The sequence below is a fragment of the Pyrgilauda ruficollis genome, unplaced genomic scaffold, assembly GCF_017590135.1.
Source record: "Pyrgilauda ruficollis isolate IOZ18807 unplaced genomic scaffold, ASM1759013v1 scaffold8, whole genome shotgun sequence".
Taxonomy (NCBI): Eukaryota; Metazoa; Chordata; class Aves; order Passeriformes; family Passeridae; genus Pyrgilauda; species Pyrgilauda ruficollis.
The window spans coordinates 12,718,144-12,734,610 of NW_024529932.1; the positions used below are offsets into that span (position 1 = coordinate 12,718,144).

General features: G+C 42.0%; 1 protein-coding gene across 1 annotated transcript in view; it reads right to left on the minus strand.

Moving 5' to 3' along the window:
• Nucleotides 1-11,042, minus strand: part of HEPHL1 (hephaestin like 1) — a 31,889-nt gene extending 20,847 nt beyond the window's left edge. The window contains exons 1-3 of the mRNA XM_041487132.1: nucleotides 10,873-11,042; nucleotides 2,144-2,388; nucleotides 1,160-1,372 (exon numbers count right to left, since the gene is read on the minus strand). Of these exons, the coding sequence (XP_041343066.1) occupies nucleotides 1,160-1,372; nucleotides 2,144-2,388; nucleotides 10,873-11,042 (628 nt within the window). The remainder of the gene's footprint in view (nucleotides 1-1,159; nucleotides 1,373-2,143; nucleotides 2,389-10,872) is intronic.
• Nucleotides 11,043-16,467: the final 5,425 nt, after the last annotated feature.

The following is a 16,467-nucleotide window of genomic DNA, read 5'->3' on the forward strand; positions in this document are numbered from 1 at the left end:
ACATCTTTATCCTTGTATCTATTTTGGGGAGCAACCTGAGACCATAGGACTGGTGATACTGAGTAGTCTGTTATTATCCACTGCCAGGTGTAGATTTCATTCCAATCAATCCATCTCTGATCCCATGAAAACTTTTCCTTCCTCTGCCTTCTCGGAGGGAAGCTCAGAGTCTTGCTCTCAGTCCTGTGTCCACCACCACCAGCTGGAGGACTACATCATGTAGATATCCAACTTCATGAATTCAAGGCCAAACATGGAGATAATCTGGCCTTTCAGGCTAGGATTGTTTGGAATATGCTGTCTCCTAGCTTCATGTGTTATCTTGTAGTTATCAGCTCAGTGTTACATATTCAGTTCTGTGGATTTCAAAGGCTCTCAAGGAGAATATAAGTCTGAGACATTTTAATTGTGTGAGTTAAGCTGGAAACCAGGCCTGTATTTTCCACATTAAAGTCTTTTTCTTCTTCATATATAGAACCTACTTCACTTAGAAGTACTGCATATGAAATCAGGGCTGATTTTGTACTCTGGGAGTTACTGAAAAGAGGTGGCAGAGTTACATGTGCCCAGGGGAAGAATTGGCAATGACTCAGCTGATGAAGAGGAGAGGGCTGGTTCGTGATGGCTCCAGCACAACATTAGGTGGCTATAAAATACACAGGAAGGCTGTTCTATGCACATCCCCATAAGGTTGTGAGATATAAATTGTAAACAAAAGTAAATACATACTCTCTATGTGGAAAAAATTACAAAAGATTATGCTTTTGAATATGTAAATGCTAATGCCAAATTCACCCACCCAGCTCTAATTTGATTTCGTGAGCAGTAAGTCCTTTGCTCATCCTCAAACTTCCCCAGTTTGGGAATACTAAATTTTGGTCTCTGCCACGACGGGATGGTCACAGAGCATGCTGCAGTCCCTCCACCAGCCGAGGCAAATCTATCCTGAAGCCAAAGGGGAGCAGGAAGGGGGTTGTCCCAGAGCTACAATACCTACCCTGGGATGCTCCTGGAATGGCCCATCTATTCCTTGCCCCTTTTTATGGGCTATGTAGGGATAGACTCTAGACCATCATGTTTAAACCTGTAAGCAAAAATGACTGTTAAGATGCCAAGCTTGGCAGAGGGGCTTGCTCTATCAGTGTTTCTAGCTCAGTACCTTTTTTACACACCAGCAGAGGCCCAATTAAACCAGATGCAATATCTCTTGGTGTGTCAATGTGAGAATGGTAAATCCAAGTCAAGCAGTTTGAGTCTGCCAAAGTTGGGGAATAATCTTTCCTTACTGGCCATGTGTATGTGTAATTTCCACCGGGAACAACAAAGTCGTCCTCTTTGCTTTTACCGCCAGTTCCATCAGGGTAAAGTGCTCCTAATACATAAAAAGGAAAAAGGAAGACTTTAGCCATCCCCTAGTCGCTTTTGTTAAATAAATGTGTAATTTATTCTATTTTAACTAGTATTTATAAAATAATAGCAGCATTCACAAATACACAATCATTGAGAAATTTTGAAAAAACTCAGAATTTCTGTCAATCTCACCACGAATATATTGGGAGTTAAAATCCATTTTTTATTGGTAGATAAACCTTTAAAAATGCATTAACAGGCTCCATTTCTTCCTAGTCTCTTCACTCTTATCAGTCCTCTAGAATTTTGTCATCTAACAGTGTGTATTTTTTCACAGGAAATACTGACTGTAGGCACATCCACGTAATCCTCTAACAAAAATACACATGCATAGGTCTGGGATTCTGAAAATTAGATCATGTCTGTTATAGGCTAAAAGAGAGGAAAACATTTAGTTGCAAGAACTCCATCTATTCAAATAGACTAGAGGCAGAAGGAAGGAGGGGAGAGGTTTTGGTGAGTTATGATTCAGAAAAATAATTCAGGCAAAAAGACCCATCTAACCTGTTTCAGTACTGGGTTTATCCCAGGTGTCGAAAGTTTGTGGCAAAAAGTTTTGAGATGCGGCTGTTCCTGGTTTTAGTCATCAGCTGCAATTACTGATGAGCTTATGAGAGGGTGATCTAAAGTCCTCTGATGTCAATGTCAATAACAATAAATACTGGGACAGACTTGTAGCCACGATATTTGTTACTCCAGGGAAAAAGAGAGGAAAAGGCAAGCCAGATTTTACCTTCAGAGTCCTTGTCATAGAAGACCCCATGTGGGTGCACAGAGTATGGGCGGGAAGCAAAGTTTTTCAGATGGATGATAAAGACATCCTCTTCTTCTGCCTTCAGGACTGGGCCAAGGAAGCCCAGCCATGCTGCTTTGGGGATCTCCTGGGAGTAAGTGTCATCTGTGAATTGCCTAAAAATAGCTTTTTTGTACACACGTCCTATCCGGTTGGCTCCTCTTGTTGCATACACGCTTGCAAACCTGGTGTCGGGAAGGGAAAATTTGAGACAGCAAACCTATCTTAAGAACTGATCAAACAATTGGTGCTTGCAGTGCAGATAAATATTTCCCTGGGACACATCTCATGGCTGTTGGAATTGAATTAAAGCCCAGGAGTACATCAGGACAGGCCTGGCAGGGCCCAAGCCCCTTTCTGTACAGTAACAACCATCCCACTTGCAGGTCTGGTCTTTAGCACAGCTTCTCCAAGCCTTCATTCAGAACCAGCCACTCAAGCCTCAAGCTGCTCAATTTTAACAGCTTCTCCCTCTTTTGAAGGTTTGAAACCTCACCTCTGAAAGCATGACTGTTCAGAAGGAAAATAAAACCAAATTAAGATTTTTTTCAAAAGCCAGTAAGAGAGATTCTAATCAACCAGCTTGACTCCCTGGAAGAGTAGAATTAAATGTGTTTTGCATGAAATGTATAGCTTCCACATTCCAGAGTCTATGTTTATAGCAACTTCAAGTGATGGGCAACCCACCATATGGTCAGTGGTTAACATATTATAACTTTTAAATACCTGCTCCTTTCGAAGCCTAAATTGCATTTGCAGTCTAATATCACCCAGCTCCACATTCCTACCACTGGTTCCAGGCAAGTTCTCTCTCAGATCAAAAGAGCCACATACCATCAGAAACTTCTTTTTTATGCAGACACTTGCATAAGTTTTAATTAATTGACTAAATTGCCTCCTACCCTTCTTCTGGACAAACCAAGCACACTGACACTCCTTAGGCGACAAATCTTATGCAAAGCTCTCTTTTGAAAGCAAATATTTCTCTATCTCTGAATAGAGAAGTCTGAACAAAAGAACTCACACAATAGACAAGTAGTATTCCAGCTAGGGTCAGAGATGCTCCCAGTCAATATTTCTTACATATCTGGGAATGAATTCTGCCCTTTTAACTATAACATCATACTGATGACCCAGTTCATCCTATCTGTGATGACATAAAATCCATTTTTTAATTTTCTCCATGTTACAGCTGGTAAATATGATAGACAATCTTCATCCCTAATTATAACACTCAATGAATGCAGAAATTAGACCCTTTGCTACACAGCAAGCAGGAGGTTGTATGACCAATTTCACCATAATTGACCATGAGCTTTTTTATCCCCTGAAGATTGATTGAACTTTCATGTTTCCTAAAAAACTCATCAAAAAGTTGAACTAAATTTTCCTGAAGTATCACTGGCAGAAATAAAGCAATTTCCTATTTATTATGAGACTTTGACTGGTCAGTTCACTTGCTTCACCAATTTTGTTTAGATTCTTTTGTGAAGTGCAAGCAACCAAAGTGGAGGATGTCACATAAGTTGAAAGGCATGATTTGCTTTAAGCTCTTCACCACAACATCCACTTCTCCCTCTACCCAAACCTTTCTATGATTCTGTGATTTCTATGACACCATAACACACAACATCCCCCACTTGTGGTCATTACACCTCCACAATCACTGCTCAAAAAAAACCAGACCCCTGAAATGATCCAGCTATAAAAGCCTCAAAAAGTATACTTTTTCATTTGAAATGTGCACTTTATAAGAAACCACAAGTTTTGGCAGCAATTAAAACATTGCCAGTATTGCTGGGGCAGAAACAGTGGGATAGGATGGGCGGGAAGGGACAGAAGCTTCTCATTCTGCTTCTTTGCAGAATAATGTATGCCAAATAAATACACCCCAAAAACAGGGTTAAGGAGTTGCCAGGAAATTTGAATTTTCAGTGAAATAGCATGTCTGTAGTCTGTGGACATAGCAAGATCTGGCAAGTCACACCACATTAACCAAGGAGAAGATACCTTCTATTGCCTGGGGGAAGAGCTGCGAGTAGGAGGTGGTGTCAGTAGGAGTGCAGTGTAAATGCACATGCTTCCTTACCTCATGGCAATGTATTCACATGGCTATGTCCTAATTCGAATTATGAATTGATTTTTTAAATTGTTTATAGGAAATTTTCTCTAGAAAAATATCAAATCCATTTTTTCAGAAAGTCCCTCTTTTCGGGAGATATTTTTCATCTTTTTTTTTCCAATTTCACCAGCCACCAAATATTTTTGTTCAGTGGCACCATGCTTTCATCATGATGACAGTGTCTTTATGTCCAGACAACACTGCACATTCTCTCATAACACCCCTGCGATACACTGTCTCTTCTGAAGGAAGGAGAATTGTACCCCAGAACAATGTACTTAGTCAGGATTTGTTAAATGTATCACATGAGCCTAGCCCCTTTTAATGCATAGATTGTGATCCCAAAATCCATTTAGTTATCAAAGTTCAAGAAATTACCGTGAGAAAACCCTCTAGGCTTAAGCACTGAGAAAGTTTCTGTGCGTAAAGCTATGCTATAATATCTGGATCTGCATTTGCCTCCCGCTTAAAGCCATCTAGAAGTCAGGAAAAGAAGTCTTTCAGCGGCAGTTTTCTGAAAGGAGGACTATTCAAATGGGTGCAGTGGGTATCAGCTGCAGCCAGTCACAGTGTAAGTGATGCTCTGTGTGTACAGAGATGTATTTTCAGCACATCCTTTTGGTTGCCTCAGTACCTGCAAACAGAACATTTAGGCTATTCTGAGTCCCATTCTAGGTGCCCAGGCTGTCCCATTTCTTCCAGGAGATTTTGGGGGCCCATCTCAGCCTTGCCAAGTAGCTGGTAGCTCTGTGCCTCTTTACAAGTGTTGCTGTGCTTCACATTACAGTGCTTAAAATCCTTTTGCAGAAGGAATACCCACATTGGACCTAATGCCAAAATGTTTCCTATCTGTCATTCCTCTCTTGTCTCAAGAAAACAAAGCTTCTCCCTGACTCTTCATATTCTGCTGCTCACTTCAAACTGCTTCATCCTCCTGGTGGTTTTGTGATGCTTCTGTCTGAACCTCTTCCATCTTTCTGATCTTCTGCAGATGTAAGAGCTGCTCCTCTAAATTTTAACTATTTCCCTCCAACTCCGTTGTCAGCCTGCACTTCATGTGCATAAAGTCATGATGCTCAGACAGCTTTTCTTCCCACAGTAAAGGGAAGAATCCTCTGCGGCAGTACCCATGCAAACTTCCTAAATTCTTTTTCATCTCCTGCAGTCAGGCCAGTCTTGAGGTTACATATAGAGATAAGTCTTGAGGTTACATATAGAGATAAGCTTGAGGTTACATATAGAGATAAGTTTGCAAATTGGTGTAAAAAGTCTTGTTCCAGCTGAGAAAGACATGCAAATCCTGACTTCATTTCTGTGTCTGATTTCATTTTGGTGCTTGATCCCTCTCAGCACTTCCAAAGCTCCAAGAAAAGTTGGAAATGCATCTGAGTGGAACAGTGAGTTATTAACAGGGAATAAATTCTAGTCTTTTAAAAGAAGTGTAAGCATAATTATAGACATCCAGTTCCCTGCAATGACAAGCAATACAACTCTTCCTCAGAGAAAAAGAGTAAAACACGAGTGTCACATAGATTCTACTTCAGATCAAGACTAGACATGCTGACAATCTGCCATTTCCAGGAAGATCCATGTGTGAAGTGCAATTTCTACACCCATTTCTTTTATCACACAGAAGACATGTTTTGCCATAACTTTTCTTGCCATAATTTTTTTTTTGCCATAATTTTTTTTACTGGGTTTGTGTTAGCTTTGATCTGAAGGCTACAACCTAACAGAGGTTATGTTTTCCCAGAGGTACTTACATGAGCACTGTGTTACAGTGAGTAGTAAGAAATGGGAAGACACCTTGTGCATGGCCAAGCAAACAGCTCTTCAGTAGCCTGGAGACAGATCCTCACAGATACAGTTTCAAAGCCTCCTGAGTTTGTTTGCTGCTGTAATCACCACTGAGTGCCAAAAAACAGCACTCAGGATAACTACTAGATGTGGAGTCCCAAATTTTCTCCTGTGGCGAACATTCCCATAGCTACTGTACACTCCAGGGTGTAAATGCACACAAATGCAAAATTCCTTTTTACTGTCATTGTTCCATTAAAGTCCCATAGACTTTACACTCATAACCATTTAAACAACCACTTTTATGGGTTTATTTTCTAAAATCTGTACATAGTGAAACCTTCCTTACTCTCCATCCTCTTTATATACTCTGTGTTTGGGTTTATAACCATTTTATTTCCTCAAAGTTCCTGATTTTTCCTGTGGCTGAAGTAACCCAGGAGAGTGCCAGGACAGGGCTCCAGACCACCACAGTTGTTTTAACCCTTGGATCATGTAACCTGTTCCAGGTAACCCTCCAAGAAATCTCCATGACTCCCAGGCCAGTGCAATGTCTGTGCTTGAGGGATGGCCAGGGAAGGGGGACCAGTGGTGCCAACTCACCTTTCTAAATGGCATCCTGACCACAAAGCGTCCAACAACAAAGTTGAGTGTCCTCAAAAGACAGAGACACAAACCCTCAAAGGATGTTTTTAGGCTTTTTCTGACACACCTGAGCCACAGAGGTCAATAAAATCCATGAAATCTTAGAGGAGGCTCTGAGGTGTCACTAGTGTGGTATGATGGCTTCCCTCCTACAATAAACTTGCCCCTGAAGTCAGTAACAAAGCTCCTCTCGGGCTTCATTAGAGCCAGGATTTCACCTCAAATACCCTTTTGATGTTGACCCTTCCCACAATGATCATCTCTGCTGTTGCAATTGGGTTATTTGGCCTCATAATGACTCAGCCATTAGTGTAGCATCGGTGACGACAGTTTCACCGTCATTTCTCTGGGTGGGATCTCCTCACAGGCAAATTGCACAAACTGTGTTTGATGCTGTGCTAACAAAAAACACCCGTTAGTGTTGGTGGGTGCAAGACTTGGCCCAGATAAATAAAGGTAGGATTGGTGACCAAAAGAGAAGGGAAGAGCTGCTCCATCAGGCAAATCTTACTAACATCTACCAGCAGCAGTGCAAGATTTAAGTGTCCATCATATAAACTCGTATCAAGGTAATTTCAAGGGATTATCAACTAAACTTTAATCCTGAGGGCTGAGCTTCAGTGGGGAAAGAATGACTGGCGGATGTCAAACCATGACACCTAGGTATATTTTCCTCTTGAAAGGCCATTTTCCATGTGACCATTAAAGAAAGCAGAAAACATCCAAGCTCACCCTCCTGCAGCAGCAATACCCATGCCCTAACCCACAAAATCTTGCTGGGATCTGCAGCACATCCAGCAGCACTGACAGCACATGCACCCTGTGTGTCTAGTCCAGCATGGTTTAATGATGTCAGCTCTTCCACAAATTATGTCAGGTGGGAAGGGACGCTGACCACTTTCACAGTCGCCTATGATCAGTGGCCATAAACTGGACGTGTGATTTCCAAAGCCCTGTGTGCTCCAGAAAATGTAAGTTTAATTTCTGAAGGGAGAACAGAGAATGAAATGTCTTGGTTTTACTCACAACACTCCAAATTATGAGAATTAGTCGAACAGCTTGAGGCCGCAAGCTTAGACAAGACAAAGGGAAGAGGTGAACAGCCTCATTAGACTTCTTGCTTTACAATTACTGATGTCCAGCAAGATACTTATTCTGTGCAAGCAGCAGGCTGGCTCTGGAGCACTGCAGTAAGACAAGGCATAATAAAAAATGATCATCCATGCAGAATAATTCTGCTAAGACAGGGCTCATTTGGGCTAATCAGCTCTGATGAGAGACAGTCTTTTCAGCTCACACCCAGGCAGGTTCTGATGCAGCACTAGGATTCCTGGCTCCAGAGGCAGCTCACTCAGCACCAGCACAGCAAACTGAGCAGCATAGCCATGTCTGGTGCCAGAATCGGCTCACCTGGTTTCTAGCCCCATGCTTCAGCTACCAAAGCCCCCTTTATCTTCTTTGCTACTAAAAACTAAAGGTTGAGGAAGATGTTATTGACTTTGGCAAGGACCATTGAAAATCATCTCTTAAACGTCACTATCTGATCTAGGTAATGTAACACTTTCCACTGCACACTTGCTAATTCAGGATTTTCATTAAGTACTGAGGAATAAGTGGTTTTGATTATATCTCTGTGGGCTAGCTGGAATCAAAGGGAACATTCCTTTTTGTGTATGCACCAATTCTTTTAAAGATAATCAGCTTGTCTGCAACCTCGTTATCTTCACTTTGCTCTCAATAAAACTGGGATGGTGTCCCATCAGATGGGTGCTGTGAGGATGCTTCACAAGGTGAGAAGTGCTTGGCTCAGCGAGCCTGAGTGTTGCTGCTTGCAGAACAGAGATGGCTCGAAAGGCATTCCTACCCCTACCTGGAAACTGATCCTTAAACTTTGCTTATGGAACTAATTTTTAATAATATCCATAGGAACCAATTAATTAGCTGAAAAGCAGCCCATTATTATACTGCTTTAAATTTACATTAGAGATTATCCTAAAGAGCTGAATAGTCAAAATAGCTTTTTCTGGTTCACTATTTAACCCACATGCTTATGCAGACACTATTATTCCAGAATGTAGCAGTTTATCCTGGCTCAACTCAATACGCTTTAAAAATGGACTAAAATAACAAAAATCACTTAATTATTTTGCATGTAGGGAGTTTGTGGCAAACATCTCCCCAGCTTTGAATGTGTACTCTAGATTAAAATCCTCTGTGGTTAAGCCTTTTGTAATTAGCATTCTGTAATTATTACGTTGCCATGATGACTGAAGACATTAGGTATCTTCCATCCCTGGGTTGCCATTTAGTAAAAAAAAATGCATTTATGTCACAAACTTAAAAGTAAATTTGATGTTGTGCTCCCTTGTTGGTGCCCCTTGATGTTCAGGGAGCACAAAGTGCATACGGCCTCAAAAGTACAATTTACAGGACAGATTCCAATCTTTCTGTGGTATTTCTCTATTGAATACCTCTCCATTGAAGTGGATTTATATGTAGCTTAAGAAATCTTCTAGTTTATTGAGTGGAGAAAGTTATCCTCTGCTACAAAGACTAGGAAAGGGAGAAATTCAGGCATTTAATATAAATGAAGAACAATTTTGCCAGTAAAGCTTGTTTTCATGGGCTGGGAACATACTATTAACCTTAATTCTACCTATGAATGCAATACTTACTGACTTGGATGCTATCTGGGGCCTCTAGCTATTTAAAGCTTAAGCATGAATTTGTGTTGAAAAATAAAACTCTTTCTCATCTCCTTCTTGTGACAAAATAGTTTATTTTATGAAATTCATCTGAGAGTGACTCTGAAATTACTTACCACCAGAGACATGTCCAGACTTGCTTGGGATTTCCTGAAAAGTCAGAGAGTACATTTCCATTTCTAGCTTCTGGGAGGCAGCATCTAGCTCCCAGTGAGCCTCCAAACCTGGTACAGAGACCAGGACCTCCTCACTTCCTCACAGCTCCCACTCCAATCCCAAGCCTAGACACTGAGGAGGGATCCCCAAAATACCTTGTGTGTCAAAAATATCAATGAAATGTTAAAAATATTCCCATACATGGGATTTGAATCCCATGATGTAAGAAGCAATGGTTTTAAACAAAAACAGAGTCAATTCAGATGTAAGAAAAAAAAGTTTTTAACAATGAAGGTGGTAAAACACTGGCACACATTGCCCAGAGAGGTGGTGGAAGCCTCATCCTTGGAAGCACTCAAATTCAGCTCGGACGTGCCTCTGAGCAACCTGACCTAATGGAAGATGACCCTGACCATGGAATGGGAGGTGAACGAGAGGACATTTAAAGGTCCCTTCCAACCCAAATCATTCCTTAGACAGCACCAGGCACTGGAGCCATCTCCATCCAACATCCAGGCAGCTCTCCTGCTCTGGGAGGAACGCACAGCCAGCCCCAGCCATGTGGGCATGAGCACAGACACCTGTTTCACTGGCCAAGGCACAATTCATCACAGCGCTCACCTACACTCCCCAGCTCCAGAGATCATCAGGAATTCTGTCTGACCATTCACTGTTGTGTATCTAAGCACTTATCTATACACATTTCCAAAATGGAAGTCCCCACAGTTGTACAGATTGCATGGATATAGGGACTTGTATCCCATTCGTAGGTACTATACATACCTGAATTTCGTATCTTACCAAGTTTCCCAAATTTTATCAGGGGAAATACTTAAAATTACATAATATTCCAGTAAACAGCGTTTTGTGTTTTACTGCAAAGACTGTGCTTAGTTAATGCTGCAGTTTGCTTTTTGATACCAAGTCCCAGGGATACCTGCATCTCCATGAAATACAGATAGGGGATTTTGAGCCCATACCTGATGTTTTTTTGACAAGTATCAGCTCATTAACATCCTCTTCAAATACGCACTAACTATCCCCTTTCTTAATCAACCACAATGAAAAAGAAATCAAAGTCCACTCTTGCCTTGAAACTGAATTCCCACCTATGACAACATCATCAGAATAAAAACAAGGAAAAAGGCCGTCTTAAGACATTTGCGCCAAAATTACCACATTAACCAATTTTGTTTTGGAGTTGTTGGTACATCTCCAGCTTATTCAAGCCCCCAGTCACTTACTTGTCCTCTAAGAGGCTTTGCCCTGTGATCAGATTTTTCCCAGATGGTGCATAGTCCCAGTTCTCTTCCACAATCCCGAGGTAGTAAGTTCTGGTCTTTGCTTCCACCAGCGCCCACAGCCAGAGGAAGGCCAGGGCGCGGAGGCGGCCACCGCGCTGCGCGGGAGGCATTTGTGGCGGTGACTGGCGTGCGAGGCTGGCACGGGCAGGCAGCAGCAGGATGCACCACAGGGAGCTCACCCCTCCCTCCCTCCCAGCTCTCAACAAGTTATAAATAAGGAAGGGACAGAGCAAAGCTCCTCCTTTCCAGCAGGTTAGGACGGGGATAGGTAGAGAGCCAGGCTATGCAGAGCAGGGAGAAGGGTGCTGTCATGGCAGGACCTTTGCCAATCCTTTGGTTAGTGAGTAAATTACTCACTTACCTGTCCAGGCTAGAGCCAGTTGGTGGTGTTTAGAAGTCTGGATGCTTTTTAGTCCTCCTTTTTCCAGACTAGGTGATATCGCATATTGGGGCAGAGGAGGTCTTAGTGTTTTTGACAGCCTTGTAAAAACCCTGTTTAAAAAAATTTTAACTTCTTGATAATGTCTGAGATTTCTAAAAATAGCATCTTGTTGTCTTCATTTTTTTTTTAAATGACATAACACTAAGGTATAATCTAGCATTATCAAAGATAGAAAAAGAATTGGCCAGTACCTCACATAATTTTGTGATCTATTTAAGACAGCAATTGGTTTGAATATATTCAGTTTTAGAGTGCCCAAAATGAGGTACTTTTTACAAGCATCCCTGAAAATTAGAGCCCTTATAAAAGTCTTTCTATTTGGACACCTAAGAATTGAGGCACACCAAGATCACCCTTTTATTAACCTTGGCAATTAACATGCCCACGTAGCTCTCTAGAAAATCACTCTTTCGCTTTATAGCTTAACTCTTCTAAGAAGATATCTGTGTTACCATCTTGGCAAAGCCCAGAGTAAACATATACTTGATAGGATAGGATAGAATATTTTAAACCACTTAGGAAATGTCTCAAAAATATCATCTAGGTGACAAGACATTTTGCAAAATCATACAGCTCTGTTCCTAATTTTTAAGTGACTACAGGTATAAAAAAAGTTGCAGTTCTGGAATAGAGCTCTTGAGAATCATTGCAAGCTTTAACAGTTGTGAAATTCCCCTTTCAGGTCCAGAACTATATGACCTCTCTTCCTGTGGAAGCTGATGGTTATCCATGACTAGGGATGCAGGAGGCTTCAGAAACGGATTTGGAAGTCACAGGTTTAATGCTGTCCACTGAGATGTAGCTCAGTGATGTGAATGATGTTTTATATGGCAGCCAGGTGAGGTTCACCCTCTGGCAGGTGGCAGTGATGGCTACATCAATGGTCAGCTGTGCTGAGCTCCCCTCTCCTCACTGGTGTGCAGGTGTCTCTGAAGTCACAGAGAACAACTCAAAAAACCAGGTGCTGTTCACATCAGCCTTGCTCCAGCCACCTGGACCTTGATCGGTCTCATCTAAATCAAGAGACAAGGCACACAGACACACGCAGTATCATGCTGAAGAAGCTTTTGGTGCTTTTAGGCTATGCTTTCCACTTCTTCAGCTATGAGGATTGAAAGCCTAGTATGTGTGGGTTAAGGATACAGTCAGGCAAACTGCAAATGGTTAGCTTGACACAGTTATAAAAGCAGGAGTCCCTTGGCCTCCAAAATTCTCCCTGATACATGCTGATGTTCATTTGCTCATATCAGTTAATCAATGAAAAATGGGAAAGAGGGGAGGTGATAGGACAACACAGGTGTTGTGCAACAGAGCAATACAGGTGCTGTACAGAGATCCTGACCCTCAGAGGCAGCACCTACAGTCTTCCTGGACACCTTGCTGATCTCTTCACTCTTCTGCTCCAAAACCACACTGTGTCCAGCCTCTTGTCTTCTCATGTCAATGTGTATCCTCTCTTCCTAAATACTCAAGTCCTCTTCCTTTTCCACTGCTTTATTGTGTCACTTTGTTGCTTGCTCAAATGAGGATGACTAAAAGCACTGTGACTTTAACAGGCGTAATTAGAAAGCAAAAGAAAACACAATGACAGCGGGAGCTGAGCTGAACTTTGCCAGCCCGTGGCACAGCCATCCAGCATGCCCCTGGGGTGGCACAGACGGGCCAGCTGCTGGGCTACAAACCTGTGACAAGGCCAAGGGAGTCACTTGGAAGCTAACAGGATCCCACTGCCATCTTTTCACAGGGCCTAGGAATACTTCCCCTGCCCAGAGGAACTCTCCAGAGCCCAGGGGAGTTACAAACTTCATCACCTGTTACTCAAGCACCTGCATTTACAAGAACTCCTGGCTGTTATGCAAATATTCATTGTCATAGTGTAACAAGCATTTGCATTCGAGTAGGAAATATGTTTATTTATAGGGCACTGTGTGCTTTGAATGAGATTGTGTGGAGTTCAATTGCTTAAATTAGCCATTTGCATGCCATTAGAGATATTTAAGGACTGGGTACATGGCCAATTTAATCTAGACAGTGTTATTATGACTTCCTGTCCGTGTGCTTTTTTGTAACTCAAGAATTCTGTTTTACGTTTAAATCTCTGTATATGTGGACTAATATAATACAAATGCATCAAGCTAATAGGGAATATGAAGGGGGAGTGTCCAATTCTGAGCTGGCATCTGACTGCATTATGGTCATTTAAATAATAATAGTGCTATGTCCTAGTTTTTCTATTGCTTCTCACGCACCTAGGATTGGGTCCTGGCTGCTTTCTTGTTAGAATACCTCTTTAAAATTGAAATATGAAGTTAATTTATTTGTCTATTACTGTAAAATTTACTTGTGTAACAGGAATAATGTGTAGACATTAACACCCTATATCAGCAATGTGTTGTAAGTCTGGTAAACGCCTTAGCTTGGCTTCAGCACTTAGTAGATCTGGCAACTTGTATACCCTTTGCATCCACACATTAACACTTAATTACCTTGTCACATCATTAAACCCAGGCACATTTGCATTCCGGGGAGGTGCTGTGGGCGTGACTCAGAAAAAGATGAAAGAACAGCTGTTTTGTCCTTGCATCAGGAAAATTTCTGGGAAGCTCCCTTCCAGCAGTGAGCTCATGGGATTAAATCTGTCACTTTGTCCAGGATCCTTTCAGCAAAGGGATTGGCTGTTGGTTAATCTGAGGCTTTCTGTCCCTCTGAAGGGTAAAATTAGAGCATGGCTGGGTTTCAAAGTTTTGCAATGAGAAGCAATGTTCATAGGACCGAAGGGTGAACATCTTGAACACCAGTTTGTGAATGAGCCCCGAAGCAAGACCAATAGAGCTTTCTTTTCAAGCAAGTCAGGAATTATTGCAAGAATTAGCTTAAGTTAGTGCACTAAAGCCCAGACTTGAGTTAACTAATGTTAGTGATTAAATTAAAATATTTAAGTTGTGATGGCTGCAAGATCAGTGAAGAGAGATGATGGATGTGCTGACCTTTGTCAGTTCCTTGAAATTAGATCATAGACGAGCACTTTATTCAGGCTTCCTACAACTGAAGCCCAGCTTTGATTCTCCATTGAGCAGATGATGAGCTGATGTTCATGCAGATTGTCTACTCTGTGATTTTCTATTCTGCTTCTTCTTGATAGTAGTGGTTCCCACTTCTAGCTGATCCTTCCTGGTGCCTCTGCTGTGTTGATCTGTGTCACCATTGCAATCCAGGCTGGGGAATTGGTCTCGGTTTCCAGCATAAGATTACCCTCAGCTAGTATTGCCACCAGCCCTGGAGCTGTGCTTGTAGTGACTATCCCAAGGTGACAAAGAGTGTCTGTGATACATCTGGGAACTGAACCCTCCTAAGTTTTGCATCAGCTTTTCAATCAAGACATCCTCTCCTTTCATCAGCTGTCCCATTCTTTCCAGACACAAACAGACATTAAATGTAAAAGTTTCTTTGTATATTACTTAAAACCAGTTTCTATTGCACTTTAAAAAAATTTTCTGAGTTGCAGTGGTAGTGAACAGAATATAAACCTCACGTTATCTTGGGTAGTCACACAAGGTGCATGTGAATTACATTAATCTTTTGAGTTCACACTGGTAGGTCAGAAATCTCAAAAGGCATTCAGAATTTCTGTTTAGAGTTCTGCACAGGACTTTGGTGAGAAAGGCTTCCTTGGCATACACAGCATTTTCCTGGAGCATTCCAAGTCTGAGAACTGAAACTGTTGGAGCTAGAAGGACAAAAAGGCTGCTGGAACTCCAAGAATAACAAGGATCTATTATCATTGAAGACATCAGAAGTGCAGCTATATCCCATATTATATGTGACACGGTGAACCTGACTCACATCTGCCCAGAAGTCTTTGTGGCAGGATGGAAACTGAACCCATCCCTCCAGATTCCCATGTCAGAGCCCGCACGGCTCCCTGGTGTTGCCTTCCAGCCATTTGGGCTCAGTCCATGCACCCAGCTCAGGGTCACAATTGGGCATTTACCACACTGGTTGTCTGGAGATCATTAGAGCAGAATAATTTTCTCTACATCTCGGTGTGGACAGTCTCCTTGCAGAACAGCTGCTTTGGTACATTACCAGCTGTTGGCAAATCTTAAGGCAAGGTGTGAAATGGATAAAAAGAGCCTCTGTTGTATCAGAAGCAGCACACAGACCCTTTCTTTTCTGTCAAGGTTTTGAGCCAAACCCAGTATCTCTCACACCACCAACAAAGTATGATAACATAGACTAATTTAGATTTCAGAGAAACCATTTATACATTTGTAAAAAAACCCTAAAGATATTTCAGTTTGAAGACTCTAAAGGAATGCAGTGATGAGAAGAAAGCCATGTGCACTGAAAGGAACTATAAGTTTGAGGAGATTACAATAAATTGCTAAATAGGCTGGGCAAGTAAAAATTCTTCATCCTTAAGAGCCATTAAAACAAGGCTAAAAAAAGTAAGTTTTTAAAGAAGCTAATTAAGAAGCTTCTTGCGTGTGGTAACTCATGTAAATCTGCACTGTTAAAACAAGGTTAATACCTCGACAGAACTTCAAGGCACATTATTTATGAGTTTCCATGAAGTGGTATTGTAGCACTCAACAAACATGAAAGAGCTTAACATTACGTCAGCACTGTGGGACAGAACATGTTTATTAACCCTATTATACAAATGAGGAAGGAGGAAGTGTACGAAATGCCCAGATGCTCACAAAGCAAGGCTGCCTGGTCTCTTGACTCCCTGTCCAGAGCTGGGAGCAAGGCAACAGCCCTCCTGGCCCCCAGGCTTCCCCCTGAGCATGGGGCTGGTGGAGATCAGGGTCTTGCTGGACTTCCAGCGTTTGTGGAAGTGATGCTGTGACTGGTTGCATGGTGAAACTCTTTCACATACACCTTTGCTGCCTGCCAGCAGGACGGCCAGTGCTGAGGTCCACTTGAGCTCTCCTCCAGGCAACTCTGCTGCCTGTCCAGCCTCCTCTAGTCACGCCGTGGGCATCACGGGATCCTCTTCCATCACGTCTCATGGCACTGACCTACTTACTTACTCTAGAGGATATGTGACACTTTTGTTTCCCTCCCATGAGATCATTGCCTCATTTTCT